Source organism: Chaetodon trifascialis, chromosome 23 (genome assembly GCF_039877785.1).
Source record: "Chaetodon trifascialis isolate fChaTrf1 chromosome 23, fChaTrf1.hap1, whole genome shotgun sequence".
Taxonomy (NCBI): domain Eukaryota; kingdom Metazoa; phylum Chordata; class Actinopteri; order Chaetodontiformes; family Chaetodontidae; genus Chaetodon; species Chaetodon trifascialis.
In genome coordinates, this window is record NC_092078.1 from 262,501 (window position 1) to 282,500 (window position 20,000).

General features: G+C 48.8%; 1 protein-coding gene across 3 annotated transcripts in view; it reads right to left on the reverse strand.

The window, feature by feature from the left end:
* Nucleotides 1-20,000, reverse strand: part of LOC139351079 (disks large homolog 4-like) — a 30,615-nt gene that overhangs the window by 2,659 nt on the left and 7,956 nt on the right. The window contains exons 1-11 of one of the 3 annotated variants that reach the window (XM_070992746.1): nt 14,474-15,084; nt 12,037-12,087; nt 10,356-10,480; nt 10,055-10,224; nt 8,079-8,215; nt 7,852-8,002; nt 5,943-6,211; nt 2,866-2,968; nt 405-501; nt 142-318; nt 3-40 (exon numbers count right to left, since the gene is read on the reverse strand). In XM_070992746.1, the coding sequence (XP_070848847.1) occupies nt 3-40; nt 142-318; nt 405-501; nt 2,866-2,968; nt 5,943-6,211; nt 7,852-8,002; nt 8,079-8,215; nt 10,055-10,224; nt 10,356-10,480; nt 12,037-12,087; nt 14,474-14,563 (1,408 nt within the window). In that variant the 5' untranslated portion in view covers nt 14,564-15,084. Of the gene's footprint in view, nt 1-2; nt 41-141; nt 319-404; nt 502-2,865; nt 2,969-5,942; nt 6,212-7,839; nt 8,003-8,078; nt 8,216-10,054; nt 10,225-10,355; nt 10,481-12,036; nt 12,088-14,473; nt 15,085-15,459; nt 15,586-20,000 lie in introns of those variants that run through there. The other 2 variants (XM_070992744.1, XM_070992745.1) reach the window with 2 other exon arrangements.

Here is a 20,000-nt window from a genome sequence, read left to right on the forward strand (position 1 = left end):
ACCTTTGCTCTTCATGCGTGACCACTCCTTTCTCTCCACCCTGAAACACACAAGTACACACAGTTAGCTCACACACCAGGAGTGTACGGAGCAGCTGACAATACTACGTAGTATTACAGTATCTGTGTGTATCACACACACCTGTGTCTGGATGGGATGTATCCCAGCTCCTCCAGCTCGCCCTGCTGGTTCACTCGCCTGGCCTGCCACCACTCGTCATCAGCGCTGTCCATCACGTGAAGAACCTCCCCAAAGTTAAAGTCCAGAGCTTGTGATAGGACGCCACAGTCCCACTGCTTATCGTAGTCAAACAAGGCCCTGAAACCGTCCACAGTCCACCATGTTAGTACTTCAGGTGAGCCACCTGCGCAGGTGTGGTGGCTGCAGGTGCGCTGACAGTTTACCTGACGTAGAAGCTGCGGTTGGCTCTCAGACTTCCAGACGAGCTGTTCATCATCTGCTCCCTCAGGTCATGGATTTTTGCTTCAAAACGACTGTACTCTGCACACACACACACACACACACACACACACACACACACACACACACACACACACACACACACACACACACACACACACACACACACACACACACACACACACACACACACACTTTATTTGCTGGAACCAAGTAACACCTGTCAGGTGTGATTCTGCCCTAAAGTCTTTGGTTGAAGGTCAACCAGGTGCAGCAGGTCTGGACTCATCAGTGACACTTCCTGAAACTGAAAGCTGTGACGGTGAGGTGTTAGCTTAGCATTAGCTTGTGTGTTCAGAGTGCACCTCAGCCAGTGACAACAACAGGAAGCTCTGTGTCTGTCTCTGTCTCTGTCTCTGCGCTCTGTCTCCGTCTCTGTGCTCTGTCTCTGTGCTCTGTCTCTGTGCTCTGTCTCTGCGCTCTGTCTCCGTCTCTGTGCTCCGTCTCTGTGCTCTGTCTCTGTGCTCTGTCTCTGTGCTCTGTCTCCGTCTCTGTGTCTGTCTCTGTGTCTGTCTCTGTGCTCTGTCTCTGTGCTCTGTGTCTGTCTCTGTGCTCTGTCTCTGTGTCTGTCTCTGTGCTCTGTCTCTGTGCTCTGTCTCTGTGCTCTGTCTCCGTCTCTGTGTCTGTCTCTGTGTCTGTCTCTGTGCTCTGTCTCTGTGCTCTGTCTCCGTCTCTGTGTCTGTCTCTGTGCTCTGTCTCTGTGCTCTGTCTCCGTCTCCGTCTCTGTGTCTGTCTCTGTGCTCTGTCTCTGTGCTCTGTCTCCGTCTCTGTGTCTGTCTCTGTGCTCTGTCTCTGTGCTCTGTCTCTGTGCTCTGTCTCCGTCTCTGTGCTCTGTCTCTGTGCTCTGTCTCTGTGCTCTGTCTCCGTCTCTGTGTCTGTCTCTGTGCTCTGTCTCTGTGCTCTGTCTCCGTCTCCGTCTCTGTGCTCTGTCTCTGTGCTCTGTCTCTGTGCTCTGTCTCTGTGTCTGTCTCTGTGCTCTGTCTCTGTGTCTGTCTCTGTGCTCTGTCTGCGCTCTGTCTCTGTGCTCTGTCTCGGTCTCTGTCGCCGTCTCTGTGTCTGTCTCTGCGCTCTGTCTGCGCTCTGTCTCCGTCTCTGTGTCTGTCTCTGTGCTCTGTCTCTGTGCTCTGTCTCCGTCTCTGTGCTCTGTCTCTGTGCTCTGTCTCCGTCTCTGTGTCTGTCTCTGTGCTCTGTCTGTGCTCTGTCTCTGTGTCTGTCTCTGTGCTCTGTCTGCGCTTTGTCTCCGTCTCTGTGTCTGTCTCTGTGCTCTGTCTCTGTGCTCTGTCTGCGCTCTGTCTCTGTGCTCTGTCTCGGTCTCTGTCGCCGTCTCTGTGTCTGTCTCTGCGCTCTGTCTGCGCTCTGTCTCCGTCTCTGTGTCTGTCTCTGTGCTCTGTCTCTGTGCTCTGTCTCCGTCTCTGTCTCCGTCTCTGTGTCTGTCTCTGCGCTCTGTCTGTGCTCTGTCTCCGTCTCTGTGTCTGTCTCTGTGCTCTGTCTCTGTGCTCTGTCTGCGCTCTGTCTCCGTCTCTGTGTCTGTCTCTGTGCTCTGTCTCTGTGCTCTGTCTCTGTGCTCTGTCTCCGTCTCTGTCTCCGTCTCTGTCTCCGTCTCTGTGTCTGTCTCTGCGCTATGTCTGCGCTCTGTCTCCGTCTCTGTGTCTGTCTCTGTGCTCTGTCTCTGTGCTCTGTCTACGCTCTGTCTCCGTCTCTGTGCTCTGTCTCTGTGCTCTGTCTCTGTGCTCTGTCTCTGTGCTCTGTCTCCATCTCTGTGCTCTGTCTCTGTGCTCTGTCTCTGCGCTCTGTCTACGCTCTGTCTCCGTCTCTGTGTCTGTCTCTGTGCTCTGTCTCTGTGCTCTGTCTCTGTGCTCTGTCTCTGTGCTCTGTCTCCATCTCTGTGCTCTGTCTCTGTGCTCTGTCTCTGTGCTCTGTCTACGCTCTGTCTCCGTCTCTGTGTCTGTCTCTGTGCTCTGTCTCTGTGCTCTGTCTCCGTCTCTGTCTCTTATGTCTCTACAGGCAGCGCCTGAAGCAGCCTTTTCCATGAACGTGGTGGACTGACGTGGTTCTTGTGTACATTCTGTGTTCGCCTGTATGTTTAACTGCTACTGCAACAAAATAATTTCCCAAATTGGGATCAATAAAGACGCAGTCTAAAGTCTAAAATGATTGTTGCTCGTGTCCACGTGGTTGAAAGCTGAAAGTGAAGCTTCAGCTAAGTAAACGTGATGTCATGTCAAGCTTACTCACTTTTTACGCAGTAACAGTACTTTGACCTGAGTACTTGTTTTTGGTTTGTAGTTTCAGTGCAACGAATAAACAGTGAATGATTTTAGACTTTAAACAATGTGCGTGTGTGTGTGTGTGTGTGTGTGTGTGTGTGTGTGTGTGTGTGTTCACCTTCAGGTCTGTACTGTGCTACTATGGTAACGGTCTGTCCGGCGTTCTTCAGAGCTGCTGCTGCCTGTTCATGTGTGGCATACCTGAGATCCACACCGTTCACCTGCACACACACACGCACACACACACGCACACACACACACACACACACACACACACACACGCACACACACACACACACACACACACACACATCCAGACATTAAAGTAGAATCAGTCTGACATCATGTGGTGAAAGCAGGTACTGCAGTTTGGAGCGTTAGCAGAGCAGTCGAGAACTTAAACACTGAGGTGAAGACATGAAGTGGACACGTGCAGCAGCTCCAGCAGCCAGTGCAGGTCCAGTATCACTGTAACAATGCAGTGAGGGTACTACTTCAATACCACAGTAATACTGCATAAAGACTGCAGTGTCAGTAAGTCAGTCACAGTCAGTACAGATCACCGAGGATCTGGTCTCTGGTCTCACACTGAGGATCTGGTCTCACACTGGGGATCTGGTCTCATGCTGAGGATCTGGTCTCTGTACTCATACTGAGGATCTGGTCTCATTCTGGGGATCTGGTCTCACACTGGGGATCTGCTCTCTGTAGTCACACTGAGGATCTGGTCTCACACTGAGGATCTGGTCTCACACTGAGGATCTGGTCTCTGGTCTCATACTGAGGATCTGGTCTCATACTGGGGATCTGGTCTCTGGTCTCATGCTGAGGATCTGGTCTCTGTAGTCACACTGAGGATCTGGTCTCTGTAGTCACACTGAGGATCTGGTCTCTGTACTCACACTGAGGATCTGGTCTCACACTGAGGATCTGGTCTCTGTAGTCACACTGAGGATCTGGTCTCTGTAGTCACACTGAGGATCTGGTCTCTGTACTCACACTGAGGATCTGGTCTCTGTACTCACACTGAGGATCTGGTCTCACACTGGGGATTTGGTCTCTGCACTCACACTGAGGATCTGGTCTCTGTACTCACACTGAGGATCTGGTCTCTGTACTCACACTGAGGATCTGGTCTCTGCACTCACACTGAGGATCTGGTCTCTGTACTCACACTGAGGATCTGGTCTCTGCACTCACACTGAGGATCTGGTCTCTGCACTCACACTGAGGATTTGGTCTCTGTACTCACACTGAGGATCTGGTCTCATACAGGGGATCTGGTCTCTGTACTCATACTGAGGATCTGGTCTCTGTACTCACACTGGGGATCTGGTCTCTGTACTCACACTGAGGATCTGGTCTCACACTGGGGATCTGGTCTCTGTAGTCACACTGAGGATCTGGTCTCATACAGGGGATCTGGTCTCTGTAGTCACACTGGGGATCTGGTCTCTGTACTCACACTAAGGATCTGGTCTCACACTGGGGATCTGGTCTCTGTAGTCACACTGAGGATCTGGTCTCATACAGGGGATCTGGTCTCTGTAGTCACACTGAGGATCTGGTCTCTGTAGTCACACTGAGGATCTGGTCTCTGTACTCACACTGAGGATCTGGTCTCTGTACTCACACTGAGGATCTGGTCTAACACTGGGGATTTGGTCTCTGCACTCACACTGAGGATCTGGTCTCTGTACTCACACTGAGGATCTGGTCTCTGTACTCACACTGAGGATCTGGTCTCACACTGGGGATTTGGTCTCTGCACTCACACTGAGGATCTGGTCTCTGTACTTACACTGAGGATCTGGTCTCTGTACTCACACTGAGGATCTGGTCTCATACTGGGGATCTGGTCTCTGTACTCACACTGAGGATCTGGTCTCTGTACTCACACTGAGGATCTGGTCTCACACTGAGGATCTGGTCTCTGCACTCACACTGAGGATCTGGTCTCTGCACTCACACTGAGGATCTGGTCTCTGCACTCACACTGAGGATCTGGTCTCTGTACTCACACTGAGGATCTGGTCTCATACAGGGGATCTGGTCTCTGTAGTCACACTGAGGATCTGGTCTCATACAGGGGATCTGGTCTCTGTAGTCACACTGGGGATCTGGTCTCTGTAGTCACACTGATGATCTGGTCTCATACAGGGGATCTGGTCTCTGCACTCACACTGAGGATCTGGTCTCACACTGGGGATCTGGTCTCTGTAGTCACACTGGGGATCTGGTCTCTGTAGTCACACTGGGGATCTGGTCTCTGTACTCACACTAAGGATCTGGTCTCTGTACTCGAACTGAGGATCTGGTCTCTGTACTCACACTGAGGATCTGGTCTCTGCACTCACACTGAGGATCTGGTCTCACACTGGGGATCTGGTCTCTGTAGTCACACTGAGGATCTGGTCTCATACAGGGGATCTGGTCTCTGCACTCACACTGAGGATCTGGTCTCTGTACTCACACTGAGGATCTGGTCTCACACTGGGGATCTGGTCTCTGTAGTCACACTGAGGATCTGGTCTCATACAGGGGATCTGGTCTCTGTAGTCACACTGGGGATCTGGTCTCTGTACTCACACTAAGGATCTGGTCTCACACTGGGGATCTGGTCTCTGTACTCACACTGAGGATCTGGTCTCATACAGGGGATCTGGTCTCTGTAGTCACACTGAGGATCTGGTCTCTGTACTCACACTGAGGATCTGGTCTCACACTGGGGATCTGGTCTCTGTAGTCACACTGAGGATCTGGTCTCATACAGGGGATCTGGTCTCTGTAGTCACACTGGGGATCTGGTCTCTGTACTCACACTAAGGATCTGGTCTCACACTGGGGATTTGGTCTCTGTACTCACACTGGGGATCTGGTCTCACACTGGGGATCTGGTCTCTGTACTCACACTGAGGATCTGGTCTCTGTACTCACACTGAGGATCTGGTCTCTGTAGTCACACTGAGGATCTGGTCTCACACTGAGGATCTGGTCTCTGCACTCATACTGAGGATCTGGTCTCACACTGAGGATCTGGTCTCTGCACTCATACTGAGGATCTGGTCTCACACTGAGGATCTGGTCTCACACTGAGGATCTGGTCTCTGCACTCACACTGAGGATCTGGTCTCTGTACTCACACTGAGGATCTGGTCTCTGTAGTCACACTGAGGATCTGGTCTCTGTACTCACACTGAGGATCTGGTCTCCCTTCCTGAGCTCTCCGCTCAGGTCTGCTGGTCCTCCTGCCAGGATGAAAGAGATGAAGATGCCCTCTCCATCCTCTCCACCCACGATGTTGAAGCCCAGGCCGGTGGACCCGCGCTGCACGCAGACCCTCCGAGGCTCCCGGGAATAATCGTCTTCTCCCATCATGCCGCGTGGGATAGGTGAGTATCGCCGCGGTGACGGAGGAGGGAGGGCTTGTGGGTAATCACACATGTAGTCAGGCTCCATGTAGGCTGCAAAAACAAAGGACACGTAACACTGTGATGGTCTGAAGTCCTGCTAGTGCTGGTCTGTGAACCAAGACCCTCCTCAGGTTGTTCCCACGTTCTGGTGACGGTGTGCACACCAGTCTGAATGAACCGGATCAAACCGGTTAGTGGAATCATCCTCTGGAGGTCACATGAGCAGAAATACATGAGGACAACAAGGTCATCAGCGGTATGACTGAAGGGAGGCCCTTCAAAGACACACCCTGTCCTGGACCGACAGGACTGCCGTCATGGAGACTGTGTTTATTGTCTGTATTGTCACTGTCAGGCCCGAACTCAAAACAGGACTCAGGAGCAGAGAATGACAGTGAGCAGACTTTTATTGAGTCAAGACAACCTCAATGCAGAGCAAACAAAGGGGCTATGAAACCTGATCTATGAAAATACTCAACTACTCTAGAGAAAACAAAAAACACTCCAAAGGAGGAAAATATCTCAATCACGGATCTATAAAAATTATCAAAATCAAAATCACTCACAGAGAGGAAAATCAAAAGGCTACAAAACTTTAAACTAAAGTCTCTCCGAATGGAGAAAGAGCTAACAAAGAAACAGAAAGAACAGGACAGAAACAAAAAACTCTCCTAAAAGATGGAGGCTAGACTCACTTCAACTATGAACTATATGAACTGAAAATCACTCCAAAGGGAGGCAAACCAAGAAAGCAAATTACTCAAAAGACTATAAATGCTAAACTAAACTACAGAAGTTACAACAAAAAATCACTCTGACGAGGAAACAAGACTTACAAATACAGACTGTGGCTGTGAGCTATGATGCAGGCTTTGGTGATCGGACATAAGACGAAACACTTCGGCACAGGACAAAGGGAGACGCAGACTATTTAAACACATGAGGGTAATGGGGAACAGGTGGACACAATCAGGAATCAGGGATGACGAACAGGTGACACAAGAGGAAGGGCAAGTGATCTGAAACGAGAGGAGAGTTAGACTTTCAAAATAAAACAGGAAATGACAAGACAATAACCCAAGACAGGACGACCTCACCGCAGTGTGACAGTCACTGTTGCTGTGACTGCATGTCTGTCTGTCTGTCTGTCTGTCTGTCTGTCTGTCTGTCTGTCTGTCTGTCTGTCTGTCTGTCTGTCTGTCTCACTCTCCCTCTCTTGCTCTTCCTCTCTCACCCAGCCGGTCGAGGCAGATGGCCGCCCACCCAGAGTCTGGTTCTGCTCGAGGTTTCTGCCTGTTAAAAGGAAGTTTTTCCTCACCACTGTCGCCAAGTGCTGCTCATGAGGGAATTGTTGGTCCTCTGTAGATAAAGAGTTTGGTCTGTAGCAGCTCTATATGGAAAGTGTCCTGAGACAACTTGTGTTGTGATTTGGCGCTATACAAATAAAATTGAATTGAATTGAACTGTATTTCAGAGTTAACGTGTAAATACCCAGAGGAGAGTATAAAGGTGTCGAGGTGGGCTCGAACCATTACTGCCGATAATTAAAGAAATAAAGAGTTTAAAGTGCAGATCAATTTAAAGCTGAAACGTCTGTGATGAGAACTCATGCTAGAACCGCAGGGAGGAACTCTGTCGGCACGTTACAGGTGTCAGAAACAGGAAGTGTCAGAGCTCACAGGTGTACATACAGCTGGTCAGGTCGGGGGGGCTGTATCGATCAGCAGGGTGGATGTACTGCGAGGTGGGTGTGGCCACTTTCAGGTAGACCACCTCCCCCGTGTTCTTCAGGGCCGACACGGCGTCTTCATGCAGGACGTCCTCCAGGGACACATGGTTCACCTGTTGGGGTCAAAGGTCAGGTTAGACTGGAGCCCTGTGGGTCAACAACAGATAAGTCCTGTGAGTGTTTCCGTACAGCCAGTATTTTGTCCCCGATCTGTAGCCGTCCGTCACGGTGTGCCGCTCCGCCCTCGATGATCTTGGTGACGTAGATGCTATTGTCTCCAGGAACATGTTGGTTCCCCACACCGCCAGCTATACTGAAGCCCAGACCTGGACCAGACAGGGACAGGATAAGGTCTGAGTAGAAACACTGCAGATGTTCTGTAACAGGGTTCTTTAAAAAACAAAAAGGTTTCTGAAGTCTGCAGAACCACTGTGGAACCTTTAGAACGGGGTTTTTCTAAAGCATTATCATAATTAAAAACACTGGACAACCTTTGTAACAGGGTTCTGTAAAGAACACCGATTCTCAGGTCTCTAAGACCAGTATCTTCATGGCAGGATAAAGGTCTGAGGCATGTAAAAGGTTTTGGAGAACAGTTCTAATAAAAGTTCTAAGAATGCTGAATTCTTAGAGAACATTGCTGAGAGTGTTCTGTTAATTCGTTGTAAAAAAGTTAGTTTCTAGAATCATCCGAAAATATTTCAAAAAGGGTTCTTCACAGCGTCAGTCTGGTCATAAAGTCTGTAGAACCATCGTACATTCTTCTTCAAAACACAGTAAAAACTAGAACCTCTGTAACGGGCTAAAGGTTCTGCAGCACATTTGACTGTTGGAGATACTTCCTATCAGGGTTCTTCAGTACAGATAAAGATTTCTGTCTAATTGGTTCTTTTAAGCAACATAAGGATTTTCTAAGGACTGCAAAATCACTAAAGAACCTTTGGAACAGATTATTTGAGGCACTAGAATGTTTCTGCAGCCTGTCTGATCATCTGGGAACCTTCCAAACATCTATAGAACAGCTGATCCTTACTAACATGGTTCCTCAGAGCAGCCTAAAAGTTTGGGGAAATTTCATTTGGGGGGGGGGGCGGGGGGGGCGTAGGTTTCGCAGCACAGACAAGGAAAGGAGGGGGGAGGGAGCCACGAAGGCGTTGAGTTTGAGGGGTGTGTGTGTGTGTTATATGTGTCTTCATGTGAGTGTATGTGTAAGCCCATGTACATCATGTCCGCTCAGTCCCACCCCATTGTCTCTTCCGTCTGATGACTGATGACGAAGACACAGCCGTAGCCATGGAGACGACCTCGGAGAGTTCTGATCCAGAAACAAAGTTCACGGGAGTAGAGGGTGTTTGGGGGAGAAGATAGGGCCAGAGCGTCCTGTCTGCATAACATCCAGGAGAGTGGAGAGACACCGACCTTGGGAAGGCCGGTTATCTCAGGGAGCCAATGAAGATAACAGTTTGTTCAGGTTAGGCCAGCACTGCAATTTTCGTCTGCCTTGAGTCTTTCTGAGTCTCCCAGTGGCTGTAATTCAAATATATCCAAATTCGGTGGTCAATTTGATCCGAGCCGAGCTGACAACTTCTCCGAGTTGGAATCCACCCTGTGAAGGAGTTCAGAATTCGCATCCAGCCTGCGATTTTGATCAAGAATTGCATCCAGTTTGCGACCGATCTCTCTTATTGCTTGAGTCTGAGTGCTGACAGCCCTGCACATTCCCTCAACCATGATGGGCAGCCTCTCGATAGCCAAGTGTCCTGCCATCAACTTCCGAACTTTGCGATAAATCAGGAAGCTGCTAACTCCAGACAGCAGAAAGCCTGTTATGGAGTTAGCGGCTTCCTGATTTATCGCAAAGAAACAATAAAAAATCCACAGAGAACCTTTCTTATGGGTTCTTAAGTTCCATAAAAGTTTTGAGGTCTGTAAAATCGTCGGGAAAGCGTCGTTTCAGGCAGGATTATTTAACTCCATAAAGCTCTGCAGCAGGAACTCTCTCAGAACATTACACAGAACATTTCTAAGTACAGTTCTCTGAAGCTAAGATTAAGTTAATATAACATTAGCAAAGAACCTTCCTAACGAGGTTCTTTAAAGAAAGAAAGGGCTGCTCAGATTGTCAGTTTGTTTAAAGGTCATAAAGAACCTCAAAGGCTTCTTACCTTTAGGTCCTTTTATCAGTTTGATCTGTGTGATGCGTTCACTCGGTGGGCGTCGCCGCAGGACGTACAGCCTGACCACAGGCCCCGCCTCCTTCAGCGCCTCCACAGCGATGGAGTGAGTGACCTCACGGACGTCCACGTCGTTAACAAATACAATGCTGTCATTCACCCTAGAGACAGAGAAGCCATCACTGTGAGGACATTTTGTCTGGTCCTCACTGATTCAAAGGACGGTCCAAAGGGTCAGACTCGGTTTAAAGTTCAGGTAAGAATCAGGTCATGTGTGAATGCATGTGAGCACCTGAGGCGTCCGTCCTGGGCGGCGGCTCCTCCAGGGATGATCTTAGTGATGAAGATGGACGGGTCGTCTCCAATGTGAGGATTATCAGTTCCTCCTGCGATGCTGAAGCCCAGACCAGAGTTCCCCTGAACAAACACACATGGACAGAGAGGGACGGACGGACACACACACACAGACACAACACATACACACATTTCAAGTAACAACAGAGGAGTGATTGACCCTAATCAATAAAGGAGGTCCACCATATCCCTGAGCCCATGAACTCTGCGTCTGGGAGTTAGCAGTATGCTACAGGTGTCTTCTCATAGACAGTTAGCGGTATGCTACAGGTGTCCTCTCATAGACAGTTAGCAGTATGCTACAGGTGTCTTCTCCTCATTGACAGTCAGCGGTATGCTACAGGTGTCCTCTCATAGACAGTTAGCGGTATGCTACAGGTGTCCTCTCATAGACAGTTAGCGGTATGCTACAGGTGTCTTCTCATAGACAGTTAGCGGTATGCTACAGGTGTCCTCTCATAGACAGTTAGCGGTATGCTACAGGTGTCTTCTCATAGACAGTTAGCAGTATGCTACAGGTGTCCTCTCATAGACAGTTAGCAGTATGCTACAGGTGTCTTCTCATAGACAGTTAGCGGTATGCTACAGGTGTCCTCTCATAGACAGTTAGCGGTATGCTACAGGTGTCCTCTCATAGACAGTTAGCAGTATGCTACAGCATATTAGCATGAATATGCATGTGTATCATTGAACCAGCTCAGGTGGTTTTTTAGAGCAGGTTGAAGTGTTTGATCGGCTGCACGACCACATCCAGCTGAGACTGGACCAATGACGAGAGGTCAATGTTCAGCTCCACTTGCTTTCATTTGTAAAATGTTTCCTAAAATTAGCAGCAGGGAGCTAAAAATAAGCTCCAGATGTTGAGGGGCGGAGTTTATTTCTGGTGAGCCAATCAACAACCAGAGAAAGCTTCTAAAAATAGACTCTGTGTGTGTGTGTGTGTGTGTGTGTGTGTGATTGTGAATGTGTGTGTGTGTGTGTGTGTGTGTGTGTGTGTGTGTGTGTGTGTGAGTGTGAATGTGTGTGTGTGTGTGTGTGTGTGTGTGTGTGTGTGTGTGTGTGTGTGTGTGTGTGCGTCTTTGTCTCTCTGTGAGTGTCTCTGTGTGTCTCTCTGCGTTTCTCTGTCTCTGTGTGTGTCTGTGTGTGTGTGTGTCTCTGTCTCTCTCTGTGTCTCCGTGTCTCTCTGTGTCTCTGTGTGTCTCACCCTCTCCAGGGTTAGGGTTAGACCTAACTTGTCTCTCTCTCTCTCTGTATATTTTTGTCTCTCTGTGTCTCTCTGTGCCTCTCTGTGTGTCTCTCTCTGTCTCTGTGTCTCTCTCTCTGCCTCTGTGTGTGTCTCTCTCTGTCTCTCTCTGTGTCCCTCTGTCTCTGTGTGTGTCTCTCTCTGTCTCTGTGTGTCTCTCTCTGTCTCTCTGTGTCTCTCTGTATCTCTGTGTGTCTCTCTATGTGTGTCCCTCTGTCTCTGTGTGTGTCTCTCTCTGTCTCTGTGTGTCTCTCTCTGTCTCTCTGTGTCTCTCTGTATCTCTGTGTGTCTCTCTATGTGTGTCCCTCTGTCTCTGTGTGTGTCTCTCTCTGTCTCTGTGTGTCTCTCTGTCTCTCTGTGTCTCCGTGTGTCTCACCCTCTCCAGAGTGATCTCCTCGTACTCCAGCTCTCCTTCTGATCCGTTCATCTGAAAAACAGAGAAGACTTTCATCACATGACCCACCGTCTCCACGGCAACTCCATGGTAACAGCTGTTGAGCCCTCAGGGGGCTGGTTACCTAGGCAACTGTAACTGTAACTATAGCGACCACCTCTCTCTGTGTCTGACATCATCTCTCGTTACATCACTTCCTGTTTGTTTCTGAATAAATGGCACTGAAGAAAAGGTCAAAGAGCCGAGGACGACCATCAGTCAGCCTTCAGTTATTGATCGATCATCAGTCAGCCTTCAGTTATTGATCATCATCAGTCAGCCTTCAGTCATTGATCGATCATCAGTCAGCCTTCAGTTATTGATCATCATCAGTCAGCCTTCAGTCATTGATCGATCATCAGTCAGCCTTCAGTTACTGATCGATCATCAGTCAGCCTTCAGTCATTGATCGATCATCAGTCAGCCTTCAGTTACTGATCGATCATCAGTCAGCCTTCAGTTATTGATCATCATCAGTCAGCCTTCAGTTATTGATCGATCATCAGTCAGCCTTCAGTTATTGATCATCATCAGTCAGCCTTCAGTTATTGATCATCATCAGTCAGCCTTCAGTCACTGATCGATCATCAGTCAGCCTTCAGTCACTGATCGACCATCAGTCAGCCTTCAGTCATTGATCATCATCAGTCAGCCTTCAGTTATTGATCGCAGCCTTCAGCTCATCCACACCTGACTGAGCAGAGATGCAGAGCTTCACCTGTTGATGGACACAGTCAGGATGTCCACTGAGCCACTGTCACTGTTTCTGCTGACCCCACCTGCACCTGCTGTGTCACCTGTCATCCACCGTTAGCTGTTATGCTAATATGGCTACTGGCATGTTTGGTGCTCAGGTGTTGCTACAGGTGGACGTCCAGCTGGTGGCTCCTCCACCTGTCAGTGCTCCCTGTGATGTGTGGAAGCATCTGAGCTAAAGTCACCTGGTTCCCGTGGTACAGATCAGCGTGACTGTGTGGAACAGGTGTGCTTGGCCAGGTGTGCATGTGGAACAGTGGTTTGGTCTCTAAATGATCCTCATGTGACTGACAAGGGGATGCAATGATTGCTATGGTGATTCTGGCTTCATTAGGGTGGTGACCCTCCAAACACCTGCGCAGGGGAGCATCGTCATGGTTACACACACTAGATTACACCTGTCTGTCTGTCTGTCTGTCTGTCTGTCTGTCTGTCTGTCTGTCTGTCTGTCTGTCTGTCTGTCTGTCTGTCTGTCCACAGTTCCCTTCACTGTGTTTGTCTCCGGAGAATCTGGAGGAGAGAGCTTCAATAGACTTACATAACAGAGAGAGAGGGGGCGAGAGAGGCAGACTGACAGCAGGAGAGAGAGAGGCTGTGTTACAGTTCTGTCTGAATTAATTAAACCTATTCCTCGTTTCCTCTGACAGCCTCTCTCTCTCCCTCCCTCTCTCTGTCTCCCTCTGCAGCTAGCTCTGAGCTGCTGGACGACTGCTGGACGACTCAGACCTTCATGTTCCCCAGGACCACCTGTAAGAACTGATCCACCATCAGGTCAGCACGTCAAACGTAATTATAATACAGGTGGAGGCGTGGCCGCACTCGCCGACATGATGTCACAGACGCTGATCACGTTCGATAAATCAGTCAAATCAGAACTGATGATTTCAGCAATAAAACCTCGATATGAAGAATGTGGACCATATTTCACTCTGAGCGCAGGAGGTCACCACGATGACTGCTGAGATGCAAAACGCTATCATGATGGCAGCTCGCCATTTAAAGAGGGCGAAAAGAGTGTCACAGCCTCTGACACGCCCACCTGTCATCCATCATTCTTTTTCATGCCACCTGTATGACCGAGCACCACAGGTGCACCAGGTGAGTGTGTTAGACGCGCCTCCAGCCCACGGCGACCTGAACCACGCTAACAGCTAACAGCTAACGGCTAACAGACGAGCGGCTAACTGATGACAGTCAGCACCATGTCTGAATGAAGTCAGGGTCAAAGGTCTCATTGCTAACTTTAGCTCAAGCTAACAGTGTGGAAGCTAACAGCTACAACGAAGGTGAAGACTGTGACGTGCAGCGAGCCGAAGACACAACCAGCTAATGTCAAACATGAGACACGTTCAGCTGGAGTCAAACATGAGACAGAGACGCATTCAGCTGTTAGCCGTTAGCTTCAGGTGAGGCTAACGGCTAACAGCTGCAGCTAGCTCACATGATCGCAGTTAAATAACAGGCAGCCCAATCAGAGCAGATGTGAGGCAGCACTTGTCCCGCCTCCCGCCAGAGGCACCTGTCCTTGCGACAACACAGGCGGTTAGACGAAAGCCCCCCCCTCCACTCCGCAGCCAATCAGATGCTGATGAGAGCAGCTGATGTGTGATGCGGCGGGTCCTACCATCATCCTCTGCCTGTGCCTCTTCGCTCTCCTCACGTTGTTGATGAATCTTCTTCCCATCTTCTTGGCGTACCACACCGACACAAACATCACTTCCTGTTTGTCTGCCTGTCTCTCTCTCCGCCCGTCTGTCTCTCTTCAGGCTGTTACATAAAGACTGACGGAGCGGCGGATGAATAATGAACGAGCGAACAGAAAAGAGAGCAGGAGCAGCTCAGCACACGCTCGTTAAGCTCGTTAGCCGTCGTTTCCTGGACGCATCGACGATGATGATGATGACTGATGATGAAGCAGAGCCTCAGACATGACGGACAGCTCAGAGCATCACTCTGCATCCCTCGTTCTTCCAGAGAGAGAGAGAGAGAGAGAGAGGGAGGTGATGGACGACAGCAGTCCTTCGTCAGATGAAGAGCGATCTGATCCTCCCGAAAAGAAAGAGGAGCTGTTTATCGCTCGCCCTCCGTCATCCCTCCTTCCTCCTCCGCTCGCCCGCTCTCTCTCTCTCGCTCGCTCGACCCTCCTGACGCTCCGCTGCACATCGCCCCCTCCCCCCTCCTCTCCCTCCCCCTCTCTCTCTACCTCTGTCTCTCACTCTCTGAAGGAATCCCCTCCCCTCTGTGATGTCACTCTGCTGCTGGCCAAGGGGGGGAGTGGGGGGTTTGGGGGAGAGAGATGATAGAGAGAGAGAGGGGAGAGAGAAAAGGGGGAGAGAGGGAGAGGGGGGGAGAGAGAGAGAGAGAGAGAGAGAGGGAGAGAGAGAGACGGAGAGAGAGGGAGAGAGAAACACTGGGGGGGACTTGAATTCTTACAGAATAAATGATTTAAGCAAACACACACAGGCCATTGTTGTTGCCATGGTAACGCCCCCTGCCCCCCCTCCAGTTGTTGCCATGGTGACGGATGAGCAAAAAAGGCAGAGGGAGGCAGCATGTGTGTGTGTGTGTGTGTGTGTGTGTGTGTGTGTGTGTGTGTGTGTGTGCGCATACGGTGAGTGCGGCAGGGTGTGTGTATCCGTCCAGGTGTGTGTGGCTCAGCTCTGTGCTGCGTCCGTGGGTCATGTGACCAGGGCTGGGGTCGACAGGTGGAGTATCATCGTCTTGGTAACGATACTTCTGCAGAGACACAAATCACATCAGGTGTGAGAGCCAGACCAGAACCAGGATCACACAGAGCCAGACCAGAACCACAATCACACAGAACCAGACCAGAACCACGATCACACAGAGCCAGACCAGAACCACAATCACACAGAACCAGACCAGAACCAGGATCACACAGAGCCAGACCAGAACCAGGATCACACAGAGCCAGACCAGAACCAGGATCACACAGAGCCAGACCAGAACCAGGATCACACAGAGCCAGACCAGAACCACGAACAAGTACTGAAGATGGACTTTCTGTCCAAACTTACGATAGATGGAAATGATTGGTTATTAATTGTCTCTTTTACACACACACACACACACACACACACACACACACACACACACACACACAAACACACCATCAAGGTGACCTAAACACTCATTTTGACTCCAAACCTCCACAGAGAGAGAGAGAGAGAGAGAGGCAGAGATGGTGATGCGGTTGCCATAGTAACAAGAAGGCCCAGAGATACTCTGTTGCCTGGCAACTGACATCACTGTGTAGAGGAGGAGCTAAAGACAGACAGACAGACAGACAGACAGACAGACAGACAGACAGACAGACAGTGTTCAGCTGACCCACACTGGAACAGACCAGGTCCTGGAAGAGGCCAGATGCTGATCCAGCAGATCCAGCTCACTTCTTTCTAACTCCACACCGACAGACTCGCTTCAGGGTGTAGTCTGACTGAGGCTCACTGACTCAAGTGACATCGCTCGAGGACACTGGAGGACTTATCAAACACAACACCAGGAAACACCTGAGAAGACAGCTCTGAAAATGACTGGAGTGCCCCTTTAACCTGTCTGTCTCCAAACCTGTCTGTCTCCTTACCTGTCTGTCTTTCAACCTGTCTGTCTCCAAACCTGTCTGTCTCCTAACCTGTCTGTCTCTTAACCTGTTTGTCTCCAAACCTGTCTGTCTCCAAACCTGTCTGTCTCCTGTGTGCCTGAATGTCAGTTTAGTTTAAACCGGTTTCAAACCAGTTTAACACTAATATAAACCAATTAAAAGTAACTTGAATGGGTTGACCAGTGTATATATAACTTACACGCAAGTCCTGACCTCTGACCTCTGACCTCACAGTGACCTGACTTCAGATCAGTTTCAGGCAGGGACGAGTTCAGCGGCTCATGAAGTCCATAAATATGTGATGGTATGAAGTTTGTTGACGTGTTGCTGAAAACCTGGCTGATAATTACAGTCTGTGTTTACACGCGTGTTTCTGACTGACATGTGGCCTGCAGCGCCGCACACACTGTTCCACACACGCTGTCGAACACGCCTCAGATATCCCCTGTCTCACACACCCACAGCATTAAAATTATACTCATTTCTCATATTTGGTGTAAACTGATTCCAGCTTGAATCCCCCCTGAGCCCACAGAGGACTCCAGTAACATATGATCAGACAGCTGGTTTGAACTGGGCCGAGCAGGTCCAACACTGGTCCAACACTGGTCCAACGCTGGCCTAACACTGAAGGAACATTGGTCTAATACTAGTTTAACACCGGTCAAACACTGGTCCAACACTGGTCGGACACTGGACTAACACTGGTCTAACACTGGACTAACACTGGTCTGTCACTGGTCTAACACTGGACTGACACTGGTCGGATACTGGTCTAACACTGGCCTAACACTGGACTAACACTGGTTCAACACGGGTCGGACATTGGACAAATACTGGTCTAACACCGATCTAACACTGGACTAACACTGGTCTAATATTGGACTATTACGGGACTAACACTGGTCTAACACTGGTCTCACACGGGACTAACACTGGTCTAACACTGGTTGGACCCTGGTCTAACACTGGTTGGACACTGGACTAATGCTGGTCTAACACTGGACTAACACTGGCCTAACACTGGACTAACACTGGTCTAACACTGGTCTAACACTGGACTATTACTGAACTAACACTGTTCTAACACTGGTCTAACACTGGTCAGACACTGGCCTAACACTGGTCTAACACTGGTCAGACACTGGACTAACACTGGTCTAACACTGGTTTAACACTGGACTAACACTGGTTGGACACTGGTCTAACACTGGACTAACACTGGTCGGACACTGGTCGGACACTGGTCTAACACTGAACTAACACTGGACTAACACTGGTCAGACACTGGTCTAACACTGGACTAACACTGGTCAGACACTGGTCTAACACTGGACTAACACTGGTCGGACACTGGTCGGACACTGGTCTAACAATTCAATTCAATTCAGTTTTATTTGTATAGCGTCAAATCACAACAGAAGTTGTCTCAGGACACTTTCCATATAGAGCTGGTACAGACCAAGCTCTATAACACTGGTCTAACACTGGACTAACACCAAACAAGAACAGATCGAAGTAATCCGAACAAGTGAAGCCAATATGTTGCATTTATTATTGTTGTATGAACACTGAAGTATAACTTGATGCTGATATTTACACCTAAAGCTAAAACCAGTGAACATATGAGCAAACCAGTAAACATCAGGAACAGGTTTCAGTCAGATGGTGTGAAGGTCTCTGTGGGGTGAACAGTCATCTCGTCAGACAGAACAGGTGTGCACTGCAGAAACGACACACCTGTCCATTGTTTACTTCGTACAGTCTGATGTGTAACAATGAACAACGTGTAACTGATCGAGAACAGGCCTGAAAACACTGCAAACTACTGCAGGCTACACTGGTGAGACCACAGGAAAAGGTCTAACCCAGTGGCCTAAATGGGTCTACACTGGTGTGAAACCTAATGAAACAACTTAAAAACTGGTCTGAGACAAGTCCAAAGCCAGTTTAAAGCTGCCTAAGGTGAAGCAGGTCCACTTGGCCTGTGCTGGTCTCAAAGCAAGTGAACCTGATATGAAACCGCCTAAACTTGACTTATACTGGAACTAACTGGGCTAACTGGTCCACCGCAGACCAGCATCTGTTCTAAGATGTCTGAACTGTTCATCACTGGTCTAAACCCAGTTTAAATTTGGTCTGGTAGTCTTGGTATGAATAAGAAGACTCGTCCCCACAAGTGATAAAAACACGTGTGTGTGTGTGTGTGTGTGTGTGTGCGTGTGTGTGTGTGTGTGTGTGTGTGTGTGTGTGTGTGTGTGTGTGTGTGTGTGTGTGTGTGTGTGTGCGAGTGTGTATGTGTGAGTGTGTGTGAGTGTGTGTGTGTGTGTGTGTGTGTGTGTGTGTGTGTGTGAGTGTGTCCATTAGCAGTACTGATGTAGCTAAAGATAGCAGAAGCTATTTCTGATTCAACACATCCATCTCTCTCTCTCTCTCTCTCAAATATTACACGAAACGGAAAGAAAACTTCAATAAACATCCGACCAAACCAGAGCTAAAACACCAGTAAACATACAAACAAACCAGAGCTAAAACACCAGTAAACATACAAACAAACCAGAGCTAAAACACCAGTAAACATACAAACAAACCAGAGCTAAAACACCAGTAAACATACAAACAAACCAGAGCTAAAACACCAGTAAACATACAAACAGACCAGAGCTAAAACACCAGTAAACACACAAACAAACCAGAGCTAAAACACCAGTAAACACACAAACAAACCAGAGCTAAAACACCAGTAAACATACAAACAAACCAGAGCTAAAACACCAGTAAACACACAAACAAACCAGAGCTAAAACACCAGTAAACACACAAACAAACCAGAGCTAAAACACCAGTAAACACACAAACAAACCAGAGCTAAAACACCAGTAAACATACAAACAAACCAGAGCTAAAACACCAGTAAACACACAAACAAACCAGAGCTAAAACACCAGTAAACATACAAACAAACCAGAGCTAAAACACCAGTAAACATACAAACACACCAGAGGCCTGTACCATAAAGCTTGATTAAGCTAGCCGGGCTTCCTCTTACTTATCGGGCTTCACTTAACGAGACATCCGCCCTCCGGATTTTCAGTACCATAAAGCCGACTATCAACTCACTAATTCAGTTCAGGCTTGTCCAATCCAGATCTGAGCGCGCTCACATAAAAAGGGCGGAGTTTGCTGCATGCGACCAATCGCAAACATGGAAAAATCAGCCCGAGCCGCATATTTCACTACGGAGGAGCAAACAATAATAATTAATAAATACGAGGAATACAAATCAATAATCCAGGCAAAAAGCAACACAGTTGCAGCTGCCAAACGGCGCAAACTGTGTCAATGCGTAAGTTAGTGCCATTATAATATTACTTCCCCACTATGACTGCACTTGTATATCTGACTGCAGGAACATTTGTGTGTTCCATAAATGTATGTGTGTATGAAATTTTTCGTCATGGCATGTGATCGTAGCCTTATTATTTCAGATGCAGCCCGAGTGGAGCAAAGAGAACATGGGAGCAAA